Source organism: Salvia hispanica, chromosome 6 (genome assembly GCF_023119035.1).
Source record: "Salvia hispanica cultivar TCC Black 2014 chromosome 6, UniMelb_Shisp_WGS_1.0, whole genome shotgun sequence".
In the NCBI taxonomy this organism is placed as follows: domain Eukaryota; kingdom Viridiplantae; phylum Streptophyta; class Magnoliopsida; order Lamiales; family Lamiaceae; genus Salvia; species Salvia hispanica.
Window position 1 is genome coordinate 7,120,570 of NC_062970.1, and position 27,907 is coordinate 7,148,476.

The 27,907-nt window shown below is 37.5% G+C and overlaps 3 protein-coding genes across 4 annotated transcripts; 1 reads left to right on the plus strand and 2 right to left on the minus strand.

Moving 5' to 3' along the window:
* Positions 1 to 12,898: 12,898 nt before the first annotated feature.
* Positions 12,899 to 17,947, plus strand: LOC125196462 (serine/threonine-protein kinase PBL27-like). Its single transcript, XM_048094986.1, has 5 exons — positions 12,899 to 13,383; positions 13,768 to 13,958; positions 14,123 to 14,312; positions 16,629 to 17,020; positions 17,096 to 17,947. The coding sequence occupies exons 1-5, from the start codon at positions 13,242 to 13,244 to the stop codon at positions 17,708 to 17,710; spliced, it is 1,530 nt and encodes a 509-aa protein (XP_047950943.1). The 5' UTR covers positions 12,899 to 13,241; the 3' UTR covers positions 17,711 to 17,947.
* A 114-nt stretch (positions 17,948 to 18,061) lies between these two features.
* LOC125196461 (ISWI chromatin-remodeling complex ATPase CHR11) lies at positions 18,062 to 25,432 on the minus strand. 2 transcript variants are annotated; one of them, XM_048094984.1, is made up of 25 exons: positions 25,147 to 25,432; positions 24,511 to 24,639; positions 24,302 to 24,408; positions 23,567 to 23,679; positions 23,242 to 23,339; positions 22,965 to 23,144; positions 22,652 to 22,873; positions 22,200 to 22,334; positions 21,560 to 21,842; positions 21,374 to 21,447; positions 21,017 to 21,237; positions 20,841 to 20,928; positions 20,664 to 20,757; positions 20,388 to 20,576; positions 20,268 to 20,299; positions 20,107 to 20,183; positions 19,930 to 20,019; positions 19,778 to 19,847; positions 19,641 to 19,695; positions 19,509 to 19,567; positions 19,223 to 19,388; positions 18,889 to 19,067; positions 18,586 to 18,801; positions 18,394 to 18,498; positions 18,062 to 18,307 (listed from the first exon to the last, which is right to left on the minus strand). In XM_048094984.1, exons 1-25 carry the CDS (start codon positions 25,339 to 25,341, stop codon positions 18,290 to 18,292), a joined length of 3,195 nt encoding a protein of 1,064 aa, XP_047950941.1. In that variant the 5' UTR covers positions 25,342 to 25,432; the 3' UTR covers positions 18,062 to 18,289. The 2 variants fall into 2 exon arrangements, with proteins under 2 accessions (XP_047950941.1, XP_047950940.1); XM_048094983.1 differs by having other exon boundaries at positions 18,394 to 18,501.
* Positions 25,433 to 26,223: 791 nt separating this feature from the next.
* On the minus strand, positions 26,224 to 27,461 carry LOC125197254 (UPF0329 protein ECU05_1680/ECU11_0050-like). The gene is made up of 3 exons (XM_048095977.1): positions 26,718 to 27,461; positions 26,580 to 26,638; positions 26,224 to 26,481 (listed from the first exon to the last, which is right to left on the minus strand). The coding sequence occupies exons 1-3, from the start codon at positions 27,340 to 27,342 to the stop codon at positions 26,425 to 26,427; spliced, it is 741 nt and encodes a 246-aa protein (XP_047951934.1). The 5' UTR covers positions 27,343 to 27,461; the 3' UTR covers positions 26,224 to 26,424.
* Between the last annotated feature and the right edge of the window lie 446 nt (positions 27,462 to 27,907).

The following is a 27,907-nucleotide window of genomic DNA, read 5'->3' on the forward strand; positions in this document are numbered from 1 at the left end:
TGAGTGTGAGTGTGAGTGTGTGTGTGTGTGTGAATGTGTGCAATATGTGTGAATGTGTGCAGTGTGTGTGAATGTGTGTAAAATGTGTGCAGTGTGTGTGTGTAAGAATGTGCAGTGTGTGTGAATGTGTGTAAAATGTGTGCAGTATGTGTGCAGTATGTGTGTAAGAATGTGCAGTGTGTGAATGTGTGCAAAATGTGTGCAGTATGTGTGTGTAAGAATGTGCAGTGTGTGTGAATGTGCAGTGTGTGTGTAATTTAATAAATATTTGGAGTTTCACTACTTTTGATATGGAATTCAAATTGTGGAATTGAAGGATTTGAAATTAAATTTCAATTCTAAATCCAATAATTTTTATGATATCAAACACTGGATTTGAAATTGAAGGCTTCAATTTCAATTCTAATTCCACACCTCCAATTCCTGTATTAAACGGAGCTTTAGGAAAATTGATCAGAAATACTATGAACTTTGGCCAAAATTTAATATTTCTCGTAACTTTTGAAAGTGGCCATAAAACTGTGAACTTTAGATTTTATGTGCATTTCGCAACTTGAACAGGCTCTTTAAGTTTCCAGCGAAATTTAAGAGCCTAGATTCATAAGTGTTGCTCAATATCATTAAATTAAGGATTAAAGTAGCTACAATAGTATAAAAAAGACTTGAATTTTATAATCAAGAAGAAAATTATAAGCAAGAGCCAATAGATCTGCAGTTTGGTTGCTTCGAAAATGAGAATTGAAAATATTTGTATTGTGTGGGCTTTTAATTATTGGATGGTAGGCTTACTGAACAAAATCTAGTCGGCTAGAATAAAGGGAAAACATTGAGCCCATGTCTCTTGATTTTGATTCCTTGGGCTTGTATGATTTGAGGTATATTAAATTACTGGCCTATGATTAATCCATTGTTGAACTGAAAGTGAATTAGTTACGCAGGCTTAGAGCATCAGCACCGGCGGAGATTTGATCACCAAGATAACATCTTCCAAGACTTCTCACATATTGGAAAGGGGAAATTTTTTTTAAAAGATTCAAAAGAGGGGTGAACAACTAGCTCAAAAGGGAATTTGGTATCTTCCCCAACAAGCCAAGAGATTTGGCTATATAAAGACCCATACCACACCTTTTTGTTTTCCCCTTTTTACCACTTAGAAATTTCCCGGAAAGAGGGGAAAGGAATGAGAAAAAGGGAGGGTTTTGAGCCGTCAAACCCAATTAAAAATCCCCAAAAAGCAAGGAATTCTCCCCAACACCCTTTTAGAAAATAGCATTAAAAGACTTCAACATAGCAAGCTCTGATAAAAACCTTGAACTAGCCTCAAAAATTATGGAATTTGTAAAGATGGTTAGCCAAGCAACGATGGAATCCAAAGAACATCAACACCCAAGGACTTGCAATAATAAAAGTAAGCCCCTTAAACATAAGACAAACAATGCACCTTTCAAAGAAATAAGAGAACTTTCCATCAAGTAATAGTTAAGGATGAGAACTCATCTCAAGAATCCAACTTTTAACTTAGCAATAAAACCCCGCCCCTTAAGGGGGACTAAAAAAAAGGGTAAAAACTTAGCTTAGTATACGGGGAGCCCTTTTGGGGATGGTTGGGGGGGACGGGGGAGCTGAGGGGACTAAGGGGGCCACCAGGCCTGGGAAAACCCCCGTCAAAATTGGGCCCGGGCCCGACCAGAGAGGGGTCGACGGAGGAAGGAGAGCTCGACAAGCCGGGGGCGGCAACGGGGACGGCCCCCCCCGTTTAAACCGGGGGGCGGGACGGCGGGGCCCCAAAACCCCCCCCCCAAAAAAGAGCTGGGGAGAAAGGGGGCCACGCAGAAGCTTCCCCCACCTTTTCGGTGGGGCGCTTTTCCCCCAAAAAGAGTCCCGGCGGGGAAAAGAAAACAGAGAGGGGGCCCAGAGTGAAAGGGGGGACACCCCGGCCGAGATTTTGGGGGGAGAGGAAAAAATGGGCGGGAGAGAGGGGGAGGAAACCGATCTCCCAAATTAAAATTCAATTGGGGGAAAATTTAAAGGGGGTTAATCGAGTTGAGAAAGGGTTAGGGGGAGTGAGGGGGAGACGGCGGCCGGGGAAACTCCGGATCTCGGGGATTCATTTTTAGGGGAGCGAAGGGGCGGGGAAATTGGGCCGAGGGGAAAAAGAGGGTTTTGGCCGGGGGAGAAACCCTTTCTTTCCCCAAATTTTAATTGGGTATTTAGGAAAAAATTTAAAAAAAAGGGAATTTTGGGGTTGAGAGGGGGTATAGTAGCCAAGGAAAGGAGTATATTTGGGCTTTATTACCCACTCTAGTTTCTTTAATTTGGGGCCCAAATGAAATTATTTTTCCTCACGGGCTAACTAATCAATTGGCAAAGGGGCCCTTTAATTTGTTGGGGAAGTTGGAACTGCGAAATTTAAATGTTATTTGGGCCCGAAGTAAAAACCCCAAATTTAAATAACAAAAGTGAGGAGTTTTGGGGGCCCAATTTAAATAAATTTAGAATCAATTTAGTTTGAAAGGGTTAATTAGTAGGTGGATGGACTTGCCCAATTTTGGAAAAGGACTCAAGGGGAAATTTAAGAATAATGGGGCCCAAGGGGTTTTTCTTTTTTGGAAAGGAAAATAATTTGGGAAATGGGGGAGATGTTTTAAAAAAAGGGAAAAGAGCAGAACCAAGATTTAACAATTTGGGGCCCAAAAATTACTTAGGATGGATTGGAAAATTTTAAAGGGCTTTGGAGCTCAAATGATTAAAATTTCCGAATAATTTACTAAGTTTCCAAGATAAAAATATTAAGCCGGGGGAGCCAATGGGGAAAATTTAAGAAAATTCAAAAAAAAGGATTTAAGGGGTTTTCCATGAATCCATCGAGGGAAATAAATACCCAATGATTATTTCCCCCAAAAATAGAGATTTCCCCCAAATTAGTGAAGTGAATAATCAAACCCATGAAGAGGAAGCCCATTTTAAAGTTGTTGTCATGCCATAAAATGTTTGTTTTGAGGCCTATCTGTTGGGGTTGTAGCCCGTGGGTTTTGGCGATGCCAGCCCGAGTCTAACGAATTCGGTTCCCAATAGGACCGCAAATCCTGTTCGGAATAATGTGCACGCGAGCCGTGAGCCATCAGCTGTTGGCCGGCGATGTGTCCGCTGAAGGTGGCCACCTTCACGGTACACGATTCTCAGATTTGGCGAGTGATTTGGAGAACTTAGATTGATCAATCGAACTTTTAGCTCACAAAAGAATTTAGTATGCTCGGGCCTTTTAAGAAAAACCCCCGTGTGATACTGTAGATGGATGACAACTATATATATTGGTATGTTTTGTTTTCGGCATGTGTCCACTGAGTACTCCTGTACTCAGCCCTGCATGTATTTATAAATGTGCAGATTAAGCAATGGGGCGGAGGTGTGCTGATCAGAGTCGATGCTACTTAAGAAAATAAGTGTGGATCTCCCGACGCTTCGTGTCTTCATACGCGAAGTCGTTCTCTGGACTTTTTCCGCTGCAGTTTGTTAAGAGAGAATAGTAAACTCTCAACATCGTAACTCTGATTCATTTTGATGAAATGCTATTGTCATTTAAATCCTTGTATTTGAATACGTGGATCCTATCTTATGATATTGTTTGACTTTTCAATGTGCAAGTTCCATTTCCATTTCTTCCTAATTCCTTTAAATCCTTTTATTACTCGCGATTTACCCGCTTTCGCTATCCTTAGCAAAAATGCGGTCATGACATGTGGCCACACTTTCGCCCACGAGACCGGCCGACTAGCAAGGACGGCTCCCGATCTCCCGTGTACACTAGCCTGATAGGGTTTGCGGCCCTACTCAGACCCGAATTCGTTTATATAGCCCTATAGCCTAATGGAGCGTACTCGCAAACTAGGCATCAGACACACACAATATCCAAAGCAATCACAGGCATGGCATAACAGTTTAATCCACCCTTATTTCTTCACTTTCATAAATTTGCAACATAAATGAGTTTAAGAATAAAGCCCACCTCGACTCCTTAGATTTCAAGCACGTTCTTCTTCTTGCTATCACATCGAGAACGCGGGTTATCACCTTTAATTTATGTATATCACAAGTAAGTCTCAATCATTGATCAAAATCATGCATGTTTCCAACGTTTCCCTTTTTCCCATCGATTAGTTTTAATGTCACCATTCAAAATCAAAGTACGATTATCATATCGTTTTTATTCACACAAGAACTCCAGATCTATCATCAAATCATGTCACGCGTGAGTGTTTTTCACACACAACACACGCACACACACGACACACGTGCACGCATACCGAGGCATGCACACACACACACGATCACACCCACCCACAAACCTATGCATCCCAAATTCATCAATTAATTTTCCCTTCACTCAATCTAAATGCATGTGGACTCAAGAACACCGATTAATCGGTTAGATGAGAAAAGATAGATCGAAATACCTTTTTCTTGCTAAAAACAATCGGTAGAAACAAAGTAGGATCTTGATTCTTCAACAAATTCTTGAATTTCAACTTCAATTCTTCTCACAAGATGAAGAAATAATGGAGAAAGTAGAAGAAAATTTTGAGAGAGTGGGGAGAGGGAGAGAACGACGTGAGGGAGAGAAGGGGGGTTGTGTGCTAGGGTTTAGGTTCTCACTCTTATTTATAGAGTGCAAGATATAATCCCACAATTAAATAAATAAAAGATTTGAGGAGATATGGTGGTTGTAGTTGGCGTGATTTGCTAGGAGAAATAAGGGGATTTCGAATTCTTATGCTATTTATTAGCATATGATTTAATTTGGATATTTTACGGAGTAGAATAAAATATCACGGAGTAGAATAAAATATCACGGAGCAGAATAAAATAATAAACCCCCCAATTAATATGATATAGGCGTGATTTTTGAATCTCTACACAAGGATTCAAATTAAAATCCTAATTTAAATAGGATATGGCAAGATCTTCTTAGATATGGTAAGATATGTCAGGATATTTGAATTTATTTATGGAAGAGAATAAATAAGGGATCAAATAATATAATAAAATCCCTTCTCCCATAAAATAGGAGATTTCAAAATCTCCATGAAATAATGTGGGGTTCGAAAATTTCATGAAATAACTAAGGAATAATCGGACTTTGGATTTAATTTAAATAATTATCCCAAGCAATAATTAAATCCAAGAAAAATAGGATTTCTTTCCAATAAATAGGAGGGTCGAAAATTCCATATGAATAAATAATACTCCTATTTTAATCTCACTCATCCCTTAGGAAAATAATTCACCACAAATTTTATTTCACCCTGCATCAAAAAAATATTTACATATTCACCAAAACCCACCATTCTAATTTCACCTCCACGTCAAATTTTCCAACGACTTTGACCATTCCACGGCCACGTTACATTTTCCACAATATTGACTATTCAACTCAATATCAACTCCAACTCGCAATTAGATCACAAAGAATCATGCAATAAATCACTCATCATTTAATCCACATACTTCATAGCATTAAAAGCATTTAATACAAAATTTTCACATCTCAAAAATTAGGGTTCGAAAAAGTGGGATGTTACATCGCATGTATTATCGTTGAAAATGAAGGACTAAAACAAAAACATATCATACCGTCGGGCAGGGGGCACTCCGCGCCCCCGGAACCCCGGCAAGGGGGCGTCGCTCCCCAGCGAGACTCCTGTTCGGCTAGCGGCAAACTATATAGATTCAACGCATATGTATGCTTTTTTTAAAATAAATTCATTGCATTTTTCTCATATTTGTGTTGAAATTTTAATTTCGTAAATTGTTCAATTCCATAAATTGTTTAATTTGGTGAATTTGTGATTTTTTTTATTGCGGGAAGTCCGCGCGGGAAGGCTATGAGATGTCTGCCACTGTGCAGTGGGAAGTCCTTATGATGTGGCAGTGCTGGGAAGGCTATAGGAGATCCTTATGACGTGGCAGGATGTGTTTTTGGGAAGTCCGTGTGGAAGGCTATGGGAAGTCCGTCCCCACTGGGGATGCTCTTATTCCCTTAAATTAATTTAATTAAATGGTTTTAATTATTTAATTAGTTGGGATAATTGCTCATCTATACATATATAAAAGGCGAGCTTTGGCCTTTTCTTGAAATATTTATATGTTTTGTCCTTATTCTGAAATATTTATAAGTTATGGACCAATTTGAATATTTTAAGTAACTCATGAATATTTATTTAGATATTTTAATGAGCATTTGACTAATTCTTAAAGCACTACAATGACTCATTGGTGGTTACAAATATTTAAATAGAATAATGAGCATTTAACAAATTTTGTAACCTGTATTGTCTTGATTTTAGTTTTAATTCCATGATCTCTCATTTACTAATTTTGTACCTATAAAAGGCATAGAATTGTGGATGAAATACAATATACACACTAACAAAACATTCTTCATTCTCTCTCAAGCTCTCAACATTTTATTACACATTTTAGGAACATTGTTTTGCTCGATTTTGGAGCCCCATCAAGTTTATAGGTGCCTAGCAGGTTTGAGATGTTATATACGTTAGGAGGAAGTCGTTTTTATCTCTGGGGAAAATATGTCAATCCGAGAGCACTAACCGTGATGTAATTTGTCTTGCGGAAAGATGGTTTTTCTTGACTAATTTTCATTGTAATTTTCATTTCATTTATTGTTGTTTTTTTCCTTTGATTACAAAAGTTAGAGTACCGCGTGTATATGGTTCCAGAATTTTATCTCAATATTTCTTACAGTTCTTAGAGAGAGAAGAATTGTAACATCCTTAACTCAAACATACATAGTATTTATCTTCATCTTTGCACAATTTATTATTTTTAGTAGAGAAATATGAAGGATTGTTTTAAACATATTTTTCAAAAATGTCAACACTTAATGTAGTCTCTTTATCATTGTCCAAATAATTGTGTTTGTCTCAATTCAATTTTAAATATGTTTAAGTTAATGTCTTTAGGTGTAAAATGAATTGAGGAGTATATATTTATTGAATTTTTTATTACATAGTAGTATATTTTTCTATTTTAAATCGTATATAATTATATTGTTTCTTATTTTAATTAATCGATTAACAATTTAAAATTGTATGACAAAAAAATATTCCGTCGTGCATCGCACGTGGGTTAAGACTAGTTAATTAAAATCTTGAGTTTAATTAGTGAGCTTGCATAATTAATTTATGTAAATAATTAATCTTTGGATTAATTAATACTATCAAGTACTCCCTCAGTCCAAAAAAAATAGGGCACATTTAACATTTTTGGTCGTCCACAAAAAATAGAGCAAATTCATTTATGGAAAGTTTTCAACAAAATAATAACCTTACATATCATTTTATTTACCACTTGTGCCATTAGAATTAAAACTTCTCTCTTATACTAACACTACTCTCTTATTTTTTTCTCCTTCTCTCTTAGTACTTTTTTCCCTTCTCTCTTACTTTACCAATTCTATATTAAAACTCGTGTCATACACTAATTACCCTATCCTTTGTGGACGGAGAGAGTAATTAACTCTCATATTTAATTAAAGCCAAAAAGCTAACACTTGAAAGAACGAGACAAAGTATAGAATGCATATCCCAATAGGGTAGTTGCGTATCATCCGATTTCATAATATTTCTTAAAGCTAATATGTGATGCCCTCCTTTTTTTGACCTTACTCGATTACGTTTGTTTTGCTCCGAAATGAAAAAAAAGCAAAGGTTATTGAAATACCAAGAGCCGATACGTATATTTATTTTGTCAAGCGCGACGAGGGCGAGACAATGGCGGCAACGGTGGCTAACCGAACCTCGGTCGGGGAGTACTCCCCCCGTCCCAAGATATTAGACTTCTATTCCACTTTGGGGTGTTCCTATATGTAAAAATTTATTCTACTACCAACTCCACTTATACCATTAAACAATTATCTCCTATATTCCTGTGCCCAAATGAAATGAGTCTAATATCTTGGGACGGAGGGAGTATAATATTTGTAGACAAAAATTTGATGCATCTCACCAGAAGTTGTGAAATGAAACAGTTTCATAAAGCTTGAGTAAGATTCTTGTGAAATGAATCAGTTTCATATAGCTTGACATTTTATGAAAAATATTAGAAGTCGTGATTTGTGAACATTTTAATAAAAGCACTGAAAGTTTAATCGATAATAAAAAGTTAGGGATATTTTCCATAAAAAGAAAAAGTACGGAGTATAAAATTAAGGGTTTTGAGAATGAAATAAAATTTCAAATCATTTTTAGTGTGAAAATTTAAGTTGTGGGCTAGAGAGAACGAAAGTTAGGAACATTTTTCAAAAAACGATCTACGTTGGTGACACAATCTAAATTAAATTAGCAACAATATTCTCCTATATATTATAGTATCAAATCAAATTTTGACAGACCAAACTTTAAGGAAAATTAATACGCCAAACCCTTGACCTAGAGCAATACGTGTACAAGAACTTCAATTTCACCGTCGACATTTAGGTCGACTCAATCTCACTTAGATTTTAATTTATTTTTTTGTAATTTACAAGCTCTTCTATATGAGCAAAATTTTACCAAAAAATGTTGAGTAGTGATAAATATACATAATTGTACGTACAGTCAAACTTTTTTTAACATTGAAAATCGATTTATAAATATTAATTGGTTTAAAACTAAATTTCATACTAATCATTTTGCAACACTTCGAATAAAAATTAAAATTTTAATTTAAATATTTGTATATTTAAAAAAAAAGCTTGAAATCATGTGAAGTACAATTTGGCATAAAATTTCTATATCACTTCTTTCTTATTGCTACATTTATCACAATAAATAACATAACTAAAATTTAATTAAATTTAAAAATTTAAGGATATTATATACATGTATAATTTTTGTGCACATATCTTTTCTCATGTTTTTTAAATATAACTGCAAGTTTTTCGCATGGACAGATGTGTTTATTTAACTTTGACGCATAAAATTGACATTCGAAATGTAACAATATTGTCAAATTTATTAAAATACCGAATCATAAAATTAGACATAGTATACTACTCCAAATGTCAAAAGTTCACTTAAATGCATGCAAAAGGGAAAAGTATAATGTACTACCAGTCTACCATCATATTTTGAATTATTGTATAACACAGATGCATAACATATTAGAGCGTCTTCGGTGGCGCCCATCCAACTAGAATTTTCATTAGGATTTTCCACAAAAACTTCTTGCCACGTCATCATTAGGACTTCCCATTGCACTAGGATTTCCCACTAGGACTTCCCGCAATAAAATAAAATTCACAATTATTTATTTCACGAAATTAAAATTTTACGAAATTAAAATTTTGACAAGAATACGAACGGGGAAAAGCGAATATTTCATTAAAAAAACATACATTCTTCGAAAAAAAAATTACACAATACTTAAAATAAATTACATAATTTAAAAAAAAAATTTACATAATTTAAAAAAAAAATTACATAATACCTAAAAATTACATAATCATAAAAAGTCGAGAAATACAACCCTCGGCTCTCACTCCTCCTCGTTCTCTTCCTCGTCCTCGTCACCGTCGCCCGTGCCACTGCCGCCTCCGACGTCCCCGCCCCCAATCTCGACGCCATAATCATCAATGGGTGGCATTCCTAAATCACGCCGACATGCATCGATCACATCCTTGCACATCCTTTTGTACATAGGATCGTGCGTGCTAAACCACTTATTCATGCTTTGCATCAGGGTCTTCGTTAGCTGCGCGCGGGCGAGACGGTCGTTCATACTTGGGCCTTCAGGGGCCTCCGATTCGATCTCGTAGGACCTGCTGCCGCTGCCGCTTCCCCTCGCCATCCGCTGCGCAGCCTTTTGCCCCATCGGGCGCCGATGACGGCGAGAGTCTGATCGTGGTAGCGGGGCCACTTCCTCGGCTTCGGGGAGCTCGTGCGAACCAGCACTGCTGTTGTACTCACCGGAAGAGTTGATCTCCGTCCGCTTCCAGCCCGAGTCGACACCCGCACAAAACTTTTGCGATTCCCCGACCACGAGAAAGGCCTCCCATTGGTCAAAATCTTTGAACTTCAATTCTTTGTCGGGGTACTGGGCCAAGGCTCGTTTCTTCACATCATCCTCAGACATACCGTTGGTTGCCATGCGCATGTTGTTTTGGTAGAGGGCGGCAAAACGACCGAGCTTAGGCCTCAACCGAAGCCACTGTTTCCGGCATTGCTCGGAAGTGCGAGGCTTCGCCCCAAACGGTTTGCATATGAGGTAGGCCTCACTAATGCGAAGCCACAATCGGTCAACATACTGGTTCGGCCCGACATAGGGATCCTTTACTACACCGATCCAGGCCTTCGCAAGCGCGGCATTTTCCCACACGGTCCAGATCGTCCTCTTCTCCCGCTCATCCTCACCCTCCTCCTCCTCTGCTCCCCGTGTGCGAGGAAGAGCTCGGGGCTTTGCCCTTGCCCTTACCCCCGCCCCTACCCCCGCCCCTGGCCTTGACCTTGCCTTTGCTCCCGCCCCTTGCAGAGGCTCCGCCTCATCGGGAGTCTCACGGATCGGCGATAGCCCCAACTTCGCTCCCAGCTCCTCAAAAGAGAAAGTCTCAATGCCGGCGTACTAAGTCTCCGGAACAGTACTAGGGGAATCATCGGCCAACAAATCTATATATGGGCGATAGACAGATTCCCTAGGCGTCCTCGGGCTCCTGTGCTGCATCGACCCACCCACCACCATATTTGGCGGCGTACCGCCCATCCCCACTGCCCCGGGCATCATCCCACCCACCCCCGCCATATTTGCCGGCATACCGCCCATCCCCGCTGCCCCCGGGCATCATCCCACCCATCTGACTCATCCAATTGAACATATTGTAGAACATTTGGGGAGTCATCCCCGCCATCCCCACCATTTGGGGATTCATCCCCGCAACATTTCCCTCCATTCCGGTGGGAAACGTGGGTGTGTCTCATCCGCTTGTGGTGGGGGAGTTCCTATTGTACTCCATTGTAGTAGAAATGAAATTTGTAAATTTAGAGAGAGAAACTTGTCAACACAAGTGGTGTGAATGAAATGAAGTTCAACGAGCCCTATTTATAGAGTTTTAAAAAAGAATAATATAAAAAACCGGACGTCCGACCTCGCCACTATGGCGGATGTCCAGTCGGACGTGGGGTTGACGGGCGAGCCCATCCGACAGGCGTGGGCGCCCTTCTTCTTTACTACGGCGGACGTCCAGTCGGACGTCAGCGACGTCCTACCGCAACGTCCGCCATTGAAGACGCTCTTAGCATATTGTCTCAATAAGGTTAACATTTCGGATATACTCTTTTTATGGGTGAATGTGTAATACTGTTTTAATTTATGAATTTAAACTTTTAATATATGAGTCAAACTCGGATTCAAACACAATCCAATATCAACATAATTACAAATATATCATTCAATGGGAATTTGAATCTAAAAATTGATTTATACAATTATACCACTTGAATAATCTTATGTAAATTTTTGTATATTTCCTGGTTATGGTTTGAGATATTATATAATTTCAGACAAGATAGTAATTTTCACATGTTGCATTATTGTTAAATCAAATCAATGTATCAATTCAAATCAACTGTTTCCACATTCACTTTAGGCTATTTATTTTGTCCAAAACAAATCATTAGATAAATAAGTCCATAGATGATAAGACTAATTTCAAATCATATCCAAATAAGAGATTCATTGAGGGGCCTGTATAATTTTTTTCATTTAACCCAAGTCCCACGTGTATTCAATTATTTACACTATATATATTTTTTATGAATTTTACCACTGTTTGGGCCACATCTCTTATATATGAAAAATAAGAATTTGACCTACTTTTACAAAAAAATCGAGGGGGACTTTTTATCAATTTTTACGATAACGATACTTCACTGCGTCTAAAATCCAAATTTTTATTCCAATGATTTATTTGTTTTGTATTATATTATGTCTCTGCATGGCACATGCTACTTCGATGTGACACTTTACTCAATACTCCTTTTACTAATTAACCATGTAAAACGACATTGACAAAATTCGAAAATTTAAAATACTGAAAATATTGCAGTATTATATTTTCTAGTTGTACTATCAAACCTAATTTATTTCAATAAAACTACTATGACTTGTCAAACAAAATTATTTTAATAAATATTTGTAAATATATATAGTACTAATATTATTATAATTTTAATTATTCTAATACTTTTACATTATATCTTATTCTCATTTCCCATCAATGCTGGATATAGATTATGAATATTAATTGATTCTATTATATTTTACTAATTGTTCTGTTTGAATAGTTTATTAGTAGTAATAATCTAAAATTGAGTAAGGAGCCCATCACTATTTACTTCTACATACTTTCCTTATCAGAAGATTTCAACCACAAATACAAGTAATACATAACTCCGTACACAAAGTATTCCACAATTACTGTATTTTATAAATATTTTCACACCTAAATTCCCCATGTGTTAAGCATGTGAATGTCTCACATGTAAGTGATGGCTGGTCCCACAGTTGAAACAAAGATTAGCAGTATAACAAAAAGTCTTTAATTCAATTAATTATTTTTTACTCCGAAGAAAAAAGGGTCAACTTTGTGTCGGACGGTGGTGGCCATTTTATTTTAACATTTTCTTATAAAATATTCTCTATATACTATTAATAATTTTGACTGTAAAATATAATAGAAATCGAGTGAAAAAATAATTGAAGTAATATTATAAATGATAGATAACATCAGATTATTAGAAGATAAAGCACAAATTTACTAGTGCTTAATTTCAAAGTTTAAAATTTTACCCCAAAAGAAGATTACAAACACCTTCCTTTTTGACTTTCACCATTCACAATATTTCATGAATGAAAATTATTCCAACAAATTAGTTGCAAATTTTTCTCTTTTTTCCGTTTCTTTAACTTTTTCATCCCTTTCTTTAACTTTGTCTTGAACAATCAAGATTTTCTTCGATTTGTTGATCTGCTTTTACCTATTAGCTGATCTCTGCTCTCGAAAATATTGGGGTTGGGATGAGCTGCAGCTCATGGCCGGAATTCCCTATTAAAACTTTTCAAGCATCGAATTTTGACGAGATGGGCTGCTTTGAATGGATAGGAACACGCTTCTGATGGTCGAAACTCGTCATATATATGTATGTATATTGCGTAGCTGAAGAGTTTTTTTTTGCTGAGTGAGTCGAAAAATGGGTTGTTTTCCCTGCTTCGGATCATCGAAGACGGAAGTAAATAGTAGTAGCAATGGAGTCAAAGAAGTGTCAAAGAAGGATTCTGTTAAAGAGGGTTCAGCAGCTCAGTCCAATTCTAATGTAAATAGAGTGAATTCAGGTAATTTTAATTGAACACTGCAATAGCCTTTTTTTTGTTGTTGAATTTTCAATTCTGTGATGGTTGGTGTGAGGGGTTTTAGTTAATTTGAAAAAAATTATGATTTGGGTTTCTTGATCTGTGGATTATGGCGTTCTTGGTGATCCAGGTGAAATTGGGTCAAGAATTGTTGTGAATGTGATTATTGCTGCTGTGTTTTGAGAGAAATTGTTAGTGGCATTTGAAAGAATGAATCTGTAATCATCTATAGTGTAGAAGGTAGAATGAGTGGTGCAGATGACCTATTCGTCGGAGCTATGTGATAAGCTGTGGATAAATTATGAGAAATTACATTCTTGATTATTTTTTACTGATGTATTAAATGAATATTTTAATATTCCACAGATAAACCAAGACTTCGGACTGGTAACGATTCGAAGAAAGAAATGACAATTCCGAAAGAGCCAAATATAGCTGCACAAATATTCACATTTCGTGAGCTTGCTGCAGCGACAAAGAACTTTAGACCAGAGTCCTTGCTGGGTGAAGGTGGGTTTGGACGTGTTTACAAAGGTCGACTAGAAAGCACAGGACAGGTTGGCTACCTTTGTTGCATCTATAATTGAATTGGACGTGTTATATGTTCTTGCTTTGTGGTCTATGATGCAATCATGCAAGGGGAAGAATGTTAGCTCTTCTCCTTCTTTTGCTCTAAGATGAATAATTATGATTTAGTGTGACTCATAGTTATCTTGTACAGGCTGTTGCAGTTAAGCAGCTTGATCGGAATGGCCTTCAAGGGAATCGAGAGTTTTTGGTGGAGGTTCTCATGCTTAGCCTCTTGCATCATCCAAATTTTGTCAACCTGATAGGGTATTGTGCTGATGGTGACCAACGTCTGCTAGTATATGAGTACATGCCATTGGGATCGCTGGAGGACCATTTACATGGTTAGTTACCATGCGAAAAATCTTTTATAATTTGGAGTTAGATTAGTGCATAAGTTTGTCAAAATTATCACAATGTTATCATAATTTGGAGCTTGATATCCTTTTTTAATTTTAGCCATTGTTTTGCTTGGACAATTGTTGCTGGAGAACTTTTGCTACTCCAAATAAAGAGAACTCTGGATCCCAGATTAATGTCCTGGAATCTATCAAATATTCATTGACTTTCCTTATAGCTACCTGTCTGATTTTGTCATAAGTAGCTGTATCAAAAGATTCAAAACTATGGAACATAATTTGCATTTCGATGGAAGTTTCCCATATTATGGGGTATTAGGTTGGGAAAAAAGATATTTTATTTGTAATACTGTCTACTGGTTCCCTAATTAGATTTTGATTGCTGAACAAGCTTGGTTCAGAAAATAGTTCATATGACCACCTCCATACTTAACATAGGAAAGTTACGACGGGTTCATCACGTTACAGGCTCTTTCATTATCTTAATTATGTCCTAAGCAATCTTATAATCCTAGTGCCTCACTAATTAGCTTTTGATCACTGAGAAAACGTAATTGGCAGACATAACTTGATTGCCCCTAATGCAGCAACTTGAGTAATCATAAAATTATTATAACCATTCCATCTGGGGTTGTAATATCTTCATATTTTTATCTGATTGATTTAATAGCCGAAACCACATCTTGTATTTGTAACATACTCTTTACAGTAGACTAGTTTGGATACTATCCTTAGTACTTATTTTTGTTATGCCGTTCCACATGTTCAAATTTATTCATAGCATTCTTTTAGAAAGAAAGGTTATTTCTTAGTATCACATGATTTTGAAATGTTGTAGCTTTGATATTTTATGACACTTAGGAGAATACAGACAGGGGTGGCAAGTAGGTAGGAAGTTGGGAACGACTCATCTAGCAACTTTGGTTGACTATTTTGAAAAGGAAGTGGTTTAAGTTTAAAACTAACGTGCAATTTATAAAGACTCTTGCTTTTTTGCCCTAATTAGTGTACAAATGAGCTCTCCAAATCAAATTCGATATGGTCTGACAATTTCATTTATTTAGGACCGAAGATTTTATCCAACTTAGGTTTGATATCAATAATATATTATGCTCCAATAAAATATAAATTCATCTTGGCTAATACTGTCAGAATTTTGCTAAAACCATTATAATTAGCTCTTGATTTCCCTTTCTAGTAAAGAACTATGAAATATCATATTATTCTCTTGATTTTGCTAATTGCTAAGAGTGGAATGTATTGTGAAATGAGAGTCTCCCAGTCTGAGTTACTAAGAATCTGAATTTATCTCAGCCCAAATGAAATGCAAGTCTTCCAGTCCCTGCACAGTATAGTTATTTGCATATATCAATAGTTGTCTACACTTGTGATCAAATTTAGATATGAATATGATTACAAATCTTTAGCCAGTTTCTTGAGCTTGTTTGTTCATAGAATTGTTTTTCTCATGCCCTACCTTTTTGTTTTGAGTACATGCTGTATTTTGTCCTATCATATGAGAGTTCATATACCAGACTAAGGCCATATTCTTTTGTGTTTTTAATATGTCAAAAGCGAGACTTCAACATTTAATTATCTTTTAAATCATTGGAGTGGAAGATCTGTACTAGTAGTCTATTCTGAATCATAGCATCATCATGGAACATGACTATACATAATAAGTACTCGAGTTAGTTGGCAACTTTCCGTGACTTCTTTATGTAACATTTGGACCTCAGCTGATATAGTTTCTAGCAATTCAATTAAACGAGTTAGATTGTTATTCTTGTATAAAATATTTATATTTGACTATTGACTATAAAGTGTTAGAACGTTATTTTTTTAACATCATGCAGTACACAAAATATTATTCTACGAACGATAGTATGTACCAGATCAAAAGAAGGTAGAACTATAGCATTTGGACCTCACTAATATATAGTAGATTTCAGGCAGCTAGTTCGTTATGTTTTATGCTGTTATTCTTGACTAAGAATAGAAACACAGCGACAGTGAGCTACACCAAGGTCTTCCTGTGATCTCAATTACAAAAAATTCTATGTGATGTGAAAAGAAATGTAATAACCTGTAACTCGTGAAGACGTACCAAATATTAACTTGCTTGAACTATGTCGATTGGAATGGAGAACTCTTTACTGGTTGAAAATGTGTCCTTGATTGTTTCTTTAAATGAAACAATGATTTCAGACTTGGTGTGTTACTTTGTGTCTCGTTCTCTCACATTTGTTGTCAATCGCCTTTCAGTCTGCTAAACTTGTTCATTTCAATGTTTCTATATAGATGTTCCACCGGATAAAGAACCTTTGGACTGGAATACAAGGATGAAGATAGCTGCCGGTGCAGCAAAGGGATTAGAATACTTGCATGACAAAGCGAATCCACCTGTCATTTACAGAGACCTAAAATCTTCTAACATTCTTCTTGATGAGGGTTATTTCCCAAAGTTGTCTGATTTTGGGCTTGCGAAACTGGGGCCCGTTGGGGACAAAACCCACGTCTCTACGAGGGTGATGGGAACATATGGTTATTGTGCCCCAGAGTATGCTATGACTGGTCAGCTCACCCTAAAATCTGATGTCTACAGTTTTGGAGTTGTCTTCCTCGAAATCATCACGGGGCGTAAAGCTATCGACAACATGAGAAGTGCGGGGGAGCAGAATCTCGTCGCATGGGTATGTGATTCAGATTTCATTTTCTGTGCGCAATATATTCCTTTGTACTTGATTCTCATCTTGAAATGGACACAGGCGAGACCGCTTTTCAAGGACCGAAGAAAGTTTCCAAAAATGGCAGATCCTCTACTGCAAGGCCGTTACCCTATGCGTGGACTCTATCAGGCACTAGCAGTGGCAGCCATGTGCTTGCAAGAGCAAGCAGCCACGAGGCCTCTAATTGGTGATGTTGTTACTGCTTTAACATATTTGGCCTCACAGAGTTATGACCCCAACGCACCCGGCTCCCAGAGCAGAGGAGGCTCGGGTACGCCAAGGCACAGGGATGTGCGCAGGAATATATCTGATGCCGACAGCCTGGAAGATGTGGGGCGAGGTGGCCACTACGGATCACCTTCTGCACACAAGAACTCTCCCAATTTCAGGATGAAAGACTCGGCTGGAGACTTAAATGCAGGTGCAGAGTTGCGGAGGATCGACACAGGGGGCGGGTCAGGCCGGAGATGGGGCGTGGACGAGCCGGACCGCTCTGACTCTCAATGGGGGAGCCCTGCCAATGGTGGTCGAACAAGAGAGACTCCGAAGAACCGGGACCTGGACAGAGAGCGGGCTGTTGCTGCTGCGAAAGTGTGGGGAGAGAACTGGAGGGAGAAGAAGCGGACGAATGGATCAGGGGACGACGTTGTGTGAATAAAATCCTTTGAATTTGTGAATCATTGTTACCTGCTGGTGTTTGGCCGGAAAGGCTACAATATATTGATGAGCCTTTGTGGTTGGATTTTCGTGTATGAAAATGTTGGTTGAAGATTTGATAGGGAGAATGTTTTGCTCTCATGTTTGTCTTTGTTGCATGGAAATTAAAAATCTCCAATCTTGTCTTTTCCCCACACACAGTTGCTAATATGTGTGTCATGCTTTTGGACTTCATACTTTCACGTTTCTACTCTTACATCTTTGCTCCTCATATATGTCAACCATTAAAGTATTTGTAATTTATGTAATATGAAAAAAATGTAATAACAAATTTTTGACAGAGTAATATTACGTTATAAGAGACTTTTGATTTCCAAAACTACTCCATTTTCAATAGTGTACATAATAATAACAGTAGTTAGTGGGTACGAGGCTCCATTTTCCAGACATCACACCTCGTATACATCTATTCTGATTTTGTACAACTAGTACATCTAATATACTATCATTAGGAAACACAACATTACGCTAGAAACTAACACAAACCAAATCGGTTAGCAGCCCCATTTTGATCCATCATTTCCTCTTCCTTCCCTGCGAAAAAGTTTGGAAAATTTAGGTTATCAATTCATCATATAATACTCAGCAGCGATAAGAATATATCATCCAGAGAAACATACCGAGCTCACATAGTCATCCATCGATGATTGCTTCCGCTTCTTCATAGTTGATGGGGGGCTCTCCGCAGCCTGTCTGGCAGCAGCGCGCTTGGATGGGATTGCATTCTGCTGAGATGAAAAACAAGAAATGCTAAGAAACTGAGCTGAAGATAACAAGGTTATTCCATTATTCAAGTGGTGTGGCATCCCTACCTTGGCTAGTTTCTTCTCTTTGCGTGCCTGCCTCTCCCTCTCATCATATTCTTGGTTTTCCCTCTCTACCAACCTAATTAGTGTATCACATCTCCTTGCAAGTTCTTGAGTCGTACGAGACTTTATAAACCAGTCGAAGCGGAACAATGGTGAAGTACGGAAGGCTGCCTTGAGCTCATCCCAGTTACCATATCCGAGCTTATGAACCATGCATATCTGAGAAGAACAATTACCAGACATTAAAGGAATGATACACGAGATCCAACTTATTCAAAGAGTCAAGATGATTATTCGTAGTCTAACCATGAAACGATCACATTCTTCATTGTACAGTTTCCCTTTGTTCTGGCCATACTGGATCTTCAATTCCAGCCAAGGGTTTTTATAGCGATCCAGCTTCTTCCCAATGGCTTTCATGATCTCATCTTTCCGCGATATCCTAGCCTCTCCTCTTTCAATGCTTTTGATGATCCTATCATAATCTGATTAAACATATTCACGTTCATTATCATGCTCCACATGCAGTGGAAGAACTAAAAACAAGAGCCACACACAGTATATGCTTTCTAAAAGAGAATTAACCAGCTATATTAAGGTTTCACAATGTAACTAGAAGATGAAACCTCAATGCATATACCATTGAGTTCTTTATATCTATCCTTGAAAGCTTTAGCATATCTTTCAACTTCTTCCTCTGTTTTCCCTTCCATTTCAGAAGCAATACCCCTGATGTCATTCCGGCCATACTTCTCACAGGCCCTAATAAATGTGTTAAAGTCTTTTCTGCTCCAAGTTGAAAATCCCTAAATACCAAAATTAAGTAAAATTAGAAAAAAAAAATCAGTTAAAGCTCAAGCTAACTTCAAGCAATGGGTAAGGCAAGTCTTTTCTTGAGGGAATGGGTGAGGCAAGTTAAAACTTACTTCTTCCAGCAACCGCTCCTTCTCTTCCTGCTCCTCAGCAGTCAATGGGTCTCCTACATCTAAGTACAAGAAATATAATCAAGATATAATTCAGGTAAATAAGTAACACAGAGTTCTCAAGAAAGAACAGACCTTCTGGTTCATCCACATCTATGGTATCTTTTACTTGATTCCTTTGATGTGCTTGCTGAATTCAAAGGACAAAGGGTAAGAAAGTGATCACAAGCAGATATGTATTAGGGAGTCCCAATAGTAAGTTGGACACGCACCATAAGACACCGCACTTCTTTCTCATACAGCTCGCTAAGACGCTGTGTGTTGAAGAACTGGAAATCATGCCTGACAAAAACTGACATGAGCCATAACATACATAAATCTTAAATACTCAACATGTAAAAACAAGTAAACAAAAAACGATTACAATTGCGGCATGCGAGGAATTCGAGGCTCCTTGGGCTTCACAGGACCACTTTGACGCATTGTCTGCTTGAAGTACTCTGATTCTGAGTAACTACAGATAAATAACAACAAATGGATAAGTCTGCCAGAAAACAAACAGACAGTTAAGTGTGTAATTAAAGAGATAGAAAAAACGTACTTGCGTTTCCTCTCTCTTTTTGGTGGTTCAATCCAATTATCACTGACAATTTTCTTAAAATCGAACTTATTTTCATCCTTCACCAATGAAGAAAATGCAAATGAGTTGGGGCGAGAATAAGTAAGAATCATAACAGCCAGCAATAAGCAAAGCATCCATACCTTTTCATCATCAAAATCATACAAATCAGCAGCTGGAGAAAGTGCATAACATGTTAATCAAATTAATAAAACATAAATAAATGGACAAAAACCATAAGAGGCCAAGAATATCAAACATACTGTCATCCATTTTGAATTTGATGGCATCTTCAGTAAATTTTTTCATCTTGGCATCAAGTTCAGCTGTTGCTTCTTCTCCCTTGGCAATTATTCGATCTATATCCTCATCTGTGATCGTGCTATCTTTGGAGCTGAAAACCATTTCAGCACCAAACCTTACCATTTGCAACAGCTCATCCTTATTCACAGCTGCATAATCGAAAACCAAAATACATAAATAAATCACATCAATATTGCCAGCGAAGGAAGCAATGTTAGTGGATGCATAAGACTTACTCTTTTGTTCTGCTAGCCTCCCTTGCTGGATAACCAAGGCATCAAGAGCAAGCTTCTTATAGGCCCTTTCAATAACTTTTTCCTCAATAGTGTACTACATAATAGCAAATGATAAGTCATTGAACACTGAACCTCCAGCGCACTTGATATAACCATAAAAATTATGACAAGACAAACCTCAGTGCAGAATCGGAATACTTGAACCTCCTTCTTCTGTCCTATCCTATGAGCTCGATCCTGTGCTTGTAAATCAACCTGTGGGTTCCTGCAATCATACGAGCCTAGCATTGTAACTCAAAAGCCAATTCAATAGCATTCAATAAAACCAAAACGGTAGAAAAGCAAATTCTTACCAGTCACTATCATAAAGAATGACAACATCAGCAGTCGCAAGATTGATACCAAGACCTCCAGCCCTAGTTGACAGCAGAAAGACAAATTTTTCGCTTCCTGGTTTATTGAAGCCTTCAATGGAAGCATCTCGATCTTCTCCCCCTGTATTCCCATCAATTCGGCAATAGAGGTACCCACGGAACATTAAGTAATCCTCAAGAATGTCTAGCAGTCTTGTCATCTGATGTATGTAATAAAAGAAGTGATGGTTATGGCAAATCCCAAAATAAAAAGCAACCGAAAACAATATAATAATCTAGACAATCTATAAGCAGTACAAGATTCTGAAAGTAGATGAAGTTGGTCATGGTACCAACCTGGGAAAATATCAAAACCCTGGAATCGCGTTCCTTTAATTTTGGGAGCAACTTGTCCAGAAGAACCATCTTTCCTGCAACCAAAGGAGATAGAAAACTATAAAAGTTAACAAAGCTGAGACAGGAGAACCCAAGCTAGAGCATATAGTGTGCGTTTTCTTCCTTGATCTTCTAGCAAAACCTTACCAGCATTTTCAATGAGATGCTCTCCCGTGCTATAAGGTGGGCCAGGTTCCGCACCTTGAAACAAATATGGATGATTACAACATTTTCGGAGCTGCATGGCTATATTAAGAAGGCGTTTGCGTTCTCCACCAGCATTTACCACCTCAAGATCTTTCTGTAGCAATGCCTTATAGTATTGCTTTTGCATTTGGGACATGCCAACTTTAAGTATTGTCTCCTTCTTGGGAGGTAAACCTTTCTCAACATCAGATTTTAGCCTTCTAAGAAGGAAGGGCCGGAGAACCTGGTGTGTCACCAAAAGGACTGCATCAGTCAGACAAGTGAATTGCTCAAGCAACTGCATCTCAAGAACTTTAATTGATATATCAAATCCTAATAGTTTCTGTGCCCAAAGAAACAGATTACAGGAGGAAGATTTTCATTATACAAGAGAAATGGTATAGAAGTTGCAAAACCACTTTGTTATGCAATACAACAACTTGTATTGCACTTTAAAACATAATTTTAGAGTATCAAACACATAGATCTGAGATGCTTATGAATTGGCCAGCCTACAGCTCTCATGCACTTTTTGATTACTATCGAACATAAGAATACCATTTTTGGCACAAAGAATTATCTTAATAGAACAATCACACACCTTGTGAAGTTGTTGGACAACTTCATGTTCATCATTTTCACCAGAAATTTGGAACCACTTGTCAAACGTCTCTGCAGAACTAAATATTTCTGGAAGCAAGAAGTTGAGGAGAGCCCAGAGTTCATGAAGATTATTCTGAAAAGTGCAAAAAAAACATTGGGAAAACATAAAACTAACATCACATCTCAATTGAAATAAATATACCCGAATATAAACCTCAGCTTCCTAATGTATACATTGAAGGTTTCTGTAGGACTAACACAAGTTCCTAAAAACAAATTAAACTCAAACTAATTAGGCATAAAAAAATTACTACATTTTAGATATATAATCTTCCAAACGAAAGCATGATACTATACCCCACTTCAAATTCCGAACCAACTAATGTAACAGTTATTGTAGAGTTCATAAAATGGCAGAGACTTAGCAACTGTGACACAAAAAAATATTACCTGAAGTGGTGTTCCAGTAATAAGAAGCCGGTAGTTAGTATTATAGAGCCTCATTGTTTTTGAGAGAAGGGAATTCTCATTTTTGATTCTATGAGCCTCATCAATAATGATATAGCGCCAATTAAATCGTCGCAATGTAGTCTTTTCTTTGATGGCCATCTCAAAACTTGTAACACAAACATCGAACTTCCCAGCAACAAGTAACTCCTCGCGAATATACCTCTAGAAAATATCATAATAGGATTTTTGAAATCAAAAGCAGTAGAAACACAACTCCTGGAAAATAATATCTAAATTGGTATTGCAAGCTTACCCTTTCATCAGGATTTCCAAGGAACTTTACAGCACGCAGCACTGGGCAAAACCTTTTGATTTCATTCATCCAATTTCCAAGTGTGGATTTTGGAGAAACAACCATGTGAGGACCTGTAATTCCTCTGAACTCGTGCAAGTAGCCCATCAAGGATATTGTTTGCAAAGTTTTACCAAGTCCCTAAATTAAATACAACACACTAATATTAGTACAAGAAACCATTATCAATAATAGGGGAAACCATTATGTTGAAAATACAACTACTCTCCATATATACCATTTCATCAGCAAGTATCCCATTAATGCCATTTTCATACAACCGAATCAGCCAATTTAAACCAGCTAGCTGGTAGTCCCTCATCTTTCCCTGAATACCTGCAAACAAAGGTAAAATTAGCATAGGAGATACCATTTTGTGTAAAAAACAGTGCAGGGACCCAATACATACTTGCACCAAATTAGAAACTAATGCAGTAGAAACTAAACATAGGGTAGCATTATCACATATACTAGTAAACCATTCTAAAAGCAAACATTTTTAGTATTATTGTGGCAGAAGAAATTCATAACAATGAAAACAAAGAGGATAAAGAAAATCTTACAAGAAGGCTGCACCAATAGTCTAGTGTTTCCTGTGCCAGAAATGCCATCTTCTTCCTCTTTGAGACACTCTTCATCTTCTTCTTCTTCAGTTATCTTTGATGCATGGCGGCCCCTAACAATTGGAGAGCACAAGAAACATAATTTACTTAAGAAGCAACTAGCTTGGCTACAGAGGACTATGTTAACAGTGTGAATATCCTTAATCAGTTCCATCTATTACTGACCTCTGCCCCCATGCTAAGGAATTCACTTCCACAAACACCTCTTAGTTTCATTATTTTCCTAAAATATCTACTTCTAAGGCTGCCAACCTGTCCAGTTGACAACTTTTTGAAAGACTTCAACTAAGCCCAATCTTATTTATCTTCCTAGTGCCTACCACAGTGTAATGCAAAATAAAATTACAAAAAGAGAAGAGACAAGACAAGGATTTCTACTGACAAATTTTAGCACCACTACATCCCTTCTCAACTGTCAGCTGCTCAACCATGTATAAATAGCGCATTAGCAAGATACAACACATGCCGATCTACCAAGATCATAGAAACTCGATCATGTACAACGGTTAGGTGCAACCCAAACCAAATTTATTAAACAAAATTTTTTGCAAGATATCCTTATCATTATTAGCAGCTATGAAGCACAGTGAAATACTTACCAAGAAAATGGTAATATTAAAGTTTCAACCTATAGCCATACTGGAAAGGTAATCAAGTCAAAATGACATTACCCACCTTCCTTTTCCCTTCTTCTGAGAAACAGACTGATCACCCTTGGCAAAATGAGCAAATAACTCTGTTTGCTGTAAAAGATAGTTCAAACGACCCTTTCCTTTGTTGTTCTGTGCCAAAGCAGATCAGATCACTTATCATATGATCATATCCAAGAAGATAATTTAATGTACACATCATATCAAGTACCAATTCATACTCAGAAAACACACCATGTCAGACTCAATAGCAGCATTCTGCACATCAAGTATTTCTTGTATTTTCTGCTTTTTTACCCGCTGCATTTCTTTAAGCCTTGCTCTTTCGCGCTTTGAAATTTCATTTGCAACAACATCCTCTTCCTGAAACCACAACTAAAAGCTTCAGCATAGCCCACTCGATCATTCCAACCATGTAAAACATCTTTAAACAGCACCATAGATATAATGATAACAATGCCCATTTGGTAGGGCGGACAAGTATGTAAGATTATTAACGCAGAGGCCCGTGTTAGGAGCTCTGGCCCGGCCAAGCCAAATCAACAATTTACATTTCGACCGGTTTCACTATCGCATCCTTTTCTGTACTGGGCAATGGACTCCAACAGCCTTGTTGAAATGGGCATTATCGAAGCAGCAACGGGTTAGGAATTGGATGAGGGAGATGGCGATGTCGAAGCAACAGCAGCAGCAGTGAGTGATATACAAAAATGTAATTTTGCATTCCAATCTACGAAATAATCTAGACTACCACACATCTTATTTTTTCTTAGTTTTAAATCTAGACTACCAAACAGCAGACCGATCATAGATCCGTCGAGTACACCGTGAATTGAAAACAAACAATAGCGAATTATAAAGTAATATGACCTCAATGTCATCTTCGTCCTGATCGGCAGCGTTCGGAGCATCCTCGTCGTCGGAATCTTCGGCGGTGCGAGCCACCGCCTCGAGCTCGTCATCGTCTTCTTCGTCATTGACCTGGTCCCTGGCCACCTCCTCCTCAGCCGAGGAGCTAGTCATCGAGTCGTCGGATGAGTCCTTTGCACGAGAGGGTTTCGCCATCTTCGAGGGTTTCTGTAATTCAGCTCCGCGTCGAACAGTAGCACAGTTGTGCGGTTTGGGGGAGAAGCGGTGAAGAAAAAAGGAAAATGGAAAATTGAAATGCAACCGACCAATTTGGTTGGCGGTTTGGGTTTTTATATTTAATGGGCATTTCCCGCCATTTGTTGCGTGGGATCCCGCCCAATGTGGGCTTATTCATTATTTTAAATCTACTCAAAGCCCAATAAGAGATTCCTTTATTCCTTTTTACTTGATTACTAATATGTAAAGAACTAAAAGTTTAAAATTTTCAACGATCAGTGTTCTAATGTTTTTTTTTTTATAAGTAAAGGAACTTTAAAAATGGTTGGGGCTTTGGTGGAATTTGAACATCGTTTTTTTTTCGCATGGAGAAGAGCATTAGTTGCTTGCATTTATGATATTACAAAACCTAGAATCAAAATCTTCCGAGTTTTAAGTGTTTTGCACACTCAATCTCTATACAAAGGTTAATTAGTTTTAGGTCTATTGATGACATAGGTGTTCTTGCTGCATATGGCACCACTGATATTGTTGGGAATTTGTTGTGTTGAGGGATGCTTCAACATCGGTCTTAAAACTGTATATAGACGGATGCAAGGGACGCACCTTGGTTAATTTAAATGAGATGAAACTTTACATATATCTTGTAAACATGTAACATTACAAATCTCTTCTGTGGATAACAATTGGCAGTGCATATATAAGTAAATATAATTTGTGTTGCATGATCCAAGTATATTTTGGTTTGAGCTGATTTATCTAACTTATAGATTCTGCTAGAGTTAGGCTGCTCATTACACGTTACATGACTCGATGAAATATATTCGAGCTATGTTAATTGCTCATCCCAACATAAAAGCATCAAGAAACCACAGGAAATTTCCATTAATACATCAAAGCAATTGAGATTTTCTCCTCACCAAGAGATAATAGTCTGAAATTTTGATATTGGGTGTGTGACAAATTCACCATTATGAGTAATCAAAGTACATAAATACAAGTCTAGAGATGTTGACAAACAGAGAAGGATTGAAGAATGCCAATCTCATATGAATTTCTTCCTCAGTTTCCCTTGACATCAGCTGCTGCTGCTGCTGCTGCTACTACAACGTCACCCTCCTGCAATATCATTCACAACGAACATCCATTGTCGTAAACAATAATATTCAAATCCAACCCCAAATTCTGAGTAAACAATATCCAAAATAGAGTCATACACTTTGATCAGCAGGTTTCTTCTCTTCTGCAGAAGGCTTTATTTCTTGAGCCAACTCTTCTGCAAACCACACAATAACATAAATTTGAATCATTAATGATCAAAAACCACCTTATTTAAGTAATTCTGATACACAAACCTTTTCCTGTCTTGTCTTCTTCCTCTGCAATTGCAACATTGCTTTCTCCCTCAACGACGACGTTTTCGCCTTGGGGGATCTTCTCATTAGCACTAGAAGAAGAAGGAGCATCTTCTACTTGCTGGGAAACCACCTCTTCTTGATCAGCCTTGACCTCATCTTTCTTCTCTTCCTTCAATTCCACATTCTTGATCTCTTGCACAACCTCAATGGCTGCAGGGATTTCTTGCTCCACCACTTCAGGCTTAACCTCCTCTTTTTTGTCTTCCTTCAATTCCTCATTCTTGATGATCTTTTCTTTCTTCTCCTCCTCCTTCTCCACAACCTTAGAAACAGCAGCAGCCACTTCAATCTCCTTGTTCTTCTCTACCTTGACTTCTTCTTCTTCATCATCCTTGGCCTTAACAGCCTCGGATTCTATATTCTTGGGAATCTCAACAGCTTGGTTTTCATTTTTCTTCAAAGTTTCTGAATCCTTATCAGCATTTGCAGTCACATTTACATCATTTTTGGGGATTTCAGCCCCTTGTTTTCTGATGCTCCTGCTCTTGCTCTTGCTCTTGCTCTTGCTCTTGGTGATGGTGTTTTGTGTTGCAACAGCATGCTTTGATTCTCCGCAACCCATTTTGTGTGTGTGTTTATGAAAAATGGATTCTTGAAATATGGAAAGAAAGAGAAAGGAGAGGAAAATGGTGAATTTTTTTCCCTCTGATTTCTCTCTTGTGAGTTTCTTTTTCTTCTTACAATTTTGTTCTGGTTTAAATGGGTCAAGTCACCGGTTTTGCCGTTCCTATTTTGAAGGCTCTAATTTCTTCATGAGGAATTGAGTGGACAACCATTTTACCAAAAAATTACTGCTAAAAAATAGAAAAAAAATAGATTTAGTATTATATATACGATAAACCTTTTATAAATTAATATTGTTGGGGCCATATAATTTTATTAATTTAAAAGGATGTATTTTATAATGAACTTATAGGGGTTATAACATTTATACAAATTTTCAGAGTTTTATAATTCATTTATACATTAGTTATTGATTATAAATAAATTAAACTACAGATTTTAATTGCTATTCAAAGAATATATATTCGCATAATTATTTTCATTGGAAGTTTGAATGGTCTCATCCATTGTCTTTTGTCAATGTAAAAGAATGATTTATGGGGCATGTACATTGTGTACAAGTA

Bases quoted from the DNA above. Each gene is read 5' to 3' on its own strand.
- LOC125196462 (XM_048094986.1), top strand. From the start codon at position 13,242: ATGGGTTGTTTTCCCTGCTTCGGATCATCGAAGACGGAAGTAAATAGT. The intron at 13,959-14,122 runs GTTGGCTACCTT...TATCTTGTACAG, and splicing joins GACTAGAAAGCACAGGACAG to GCTGTTGCAGTTAAGCAGCT. The intron at 17,021-17,095 runs GTATGTGATTCA...AAATGGACACAG, and splicing joins AGCAGAATCTCGTCGCATGG to GCGAGACCGCTTTTCAAGGA.
- LOC125196461 (XM_048094983.1), bottom strand. From the start codon at position 25,341: ATGGCGAAACCCTCTCGTGCAAAGGACTCATCCGACGACTCGATGACT. The intron at 22,335-22,651 runs GTAATATTTTTT...TGCACTTTTCAG, and splicing joins TTACTGGAACACCACTTCAG to AATAATCTTCATGAACTCTG. The intron at 20,300-20,387 runs GTATGTTTGATA...CACTTTCTCCAG, and splicing joins CAAATTCAAAATGGATGACA to CTGCTGATTTGTATGATTTT.
- LOC125197254 (XM_048095977.1), bottom strand. From the start codon at position 27,342: ATGGGTTGCGGAGAATCAAAGCATGCTGTTGCAACACAAAACACCATC. The intron at 26,639-26,717 runs GTTTGTGTATCA...TGTGGTTTGCAG, and splicing joins AGAAGACAAGACAGGAAAAG to AAGAGTTGGCTCAAGAAATA. The intron at 26,482-26,579 runs GTATGACTCTAT...ATGATATTGCAG, and splicing joins AGAAACCTGCTGATCAAAGT to GAGGGTGACGTTGTAGTAGC.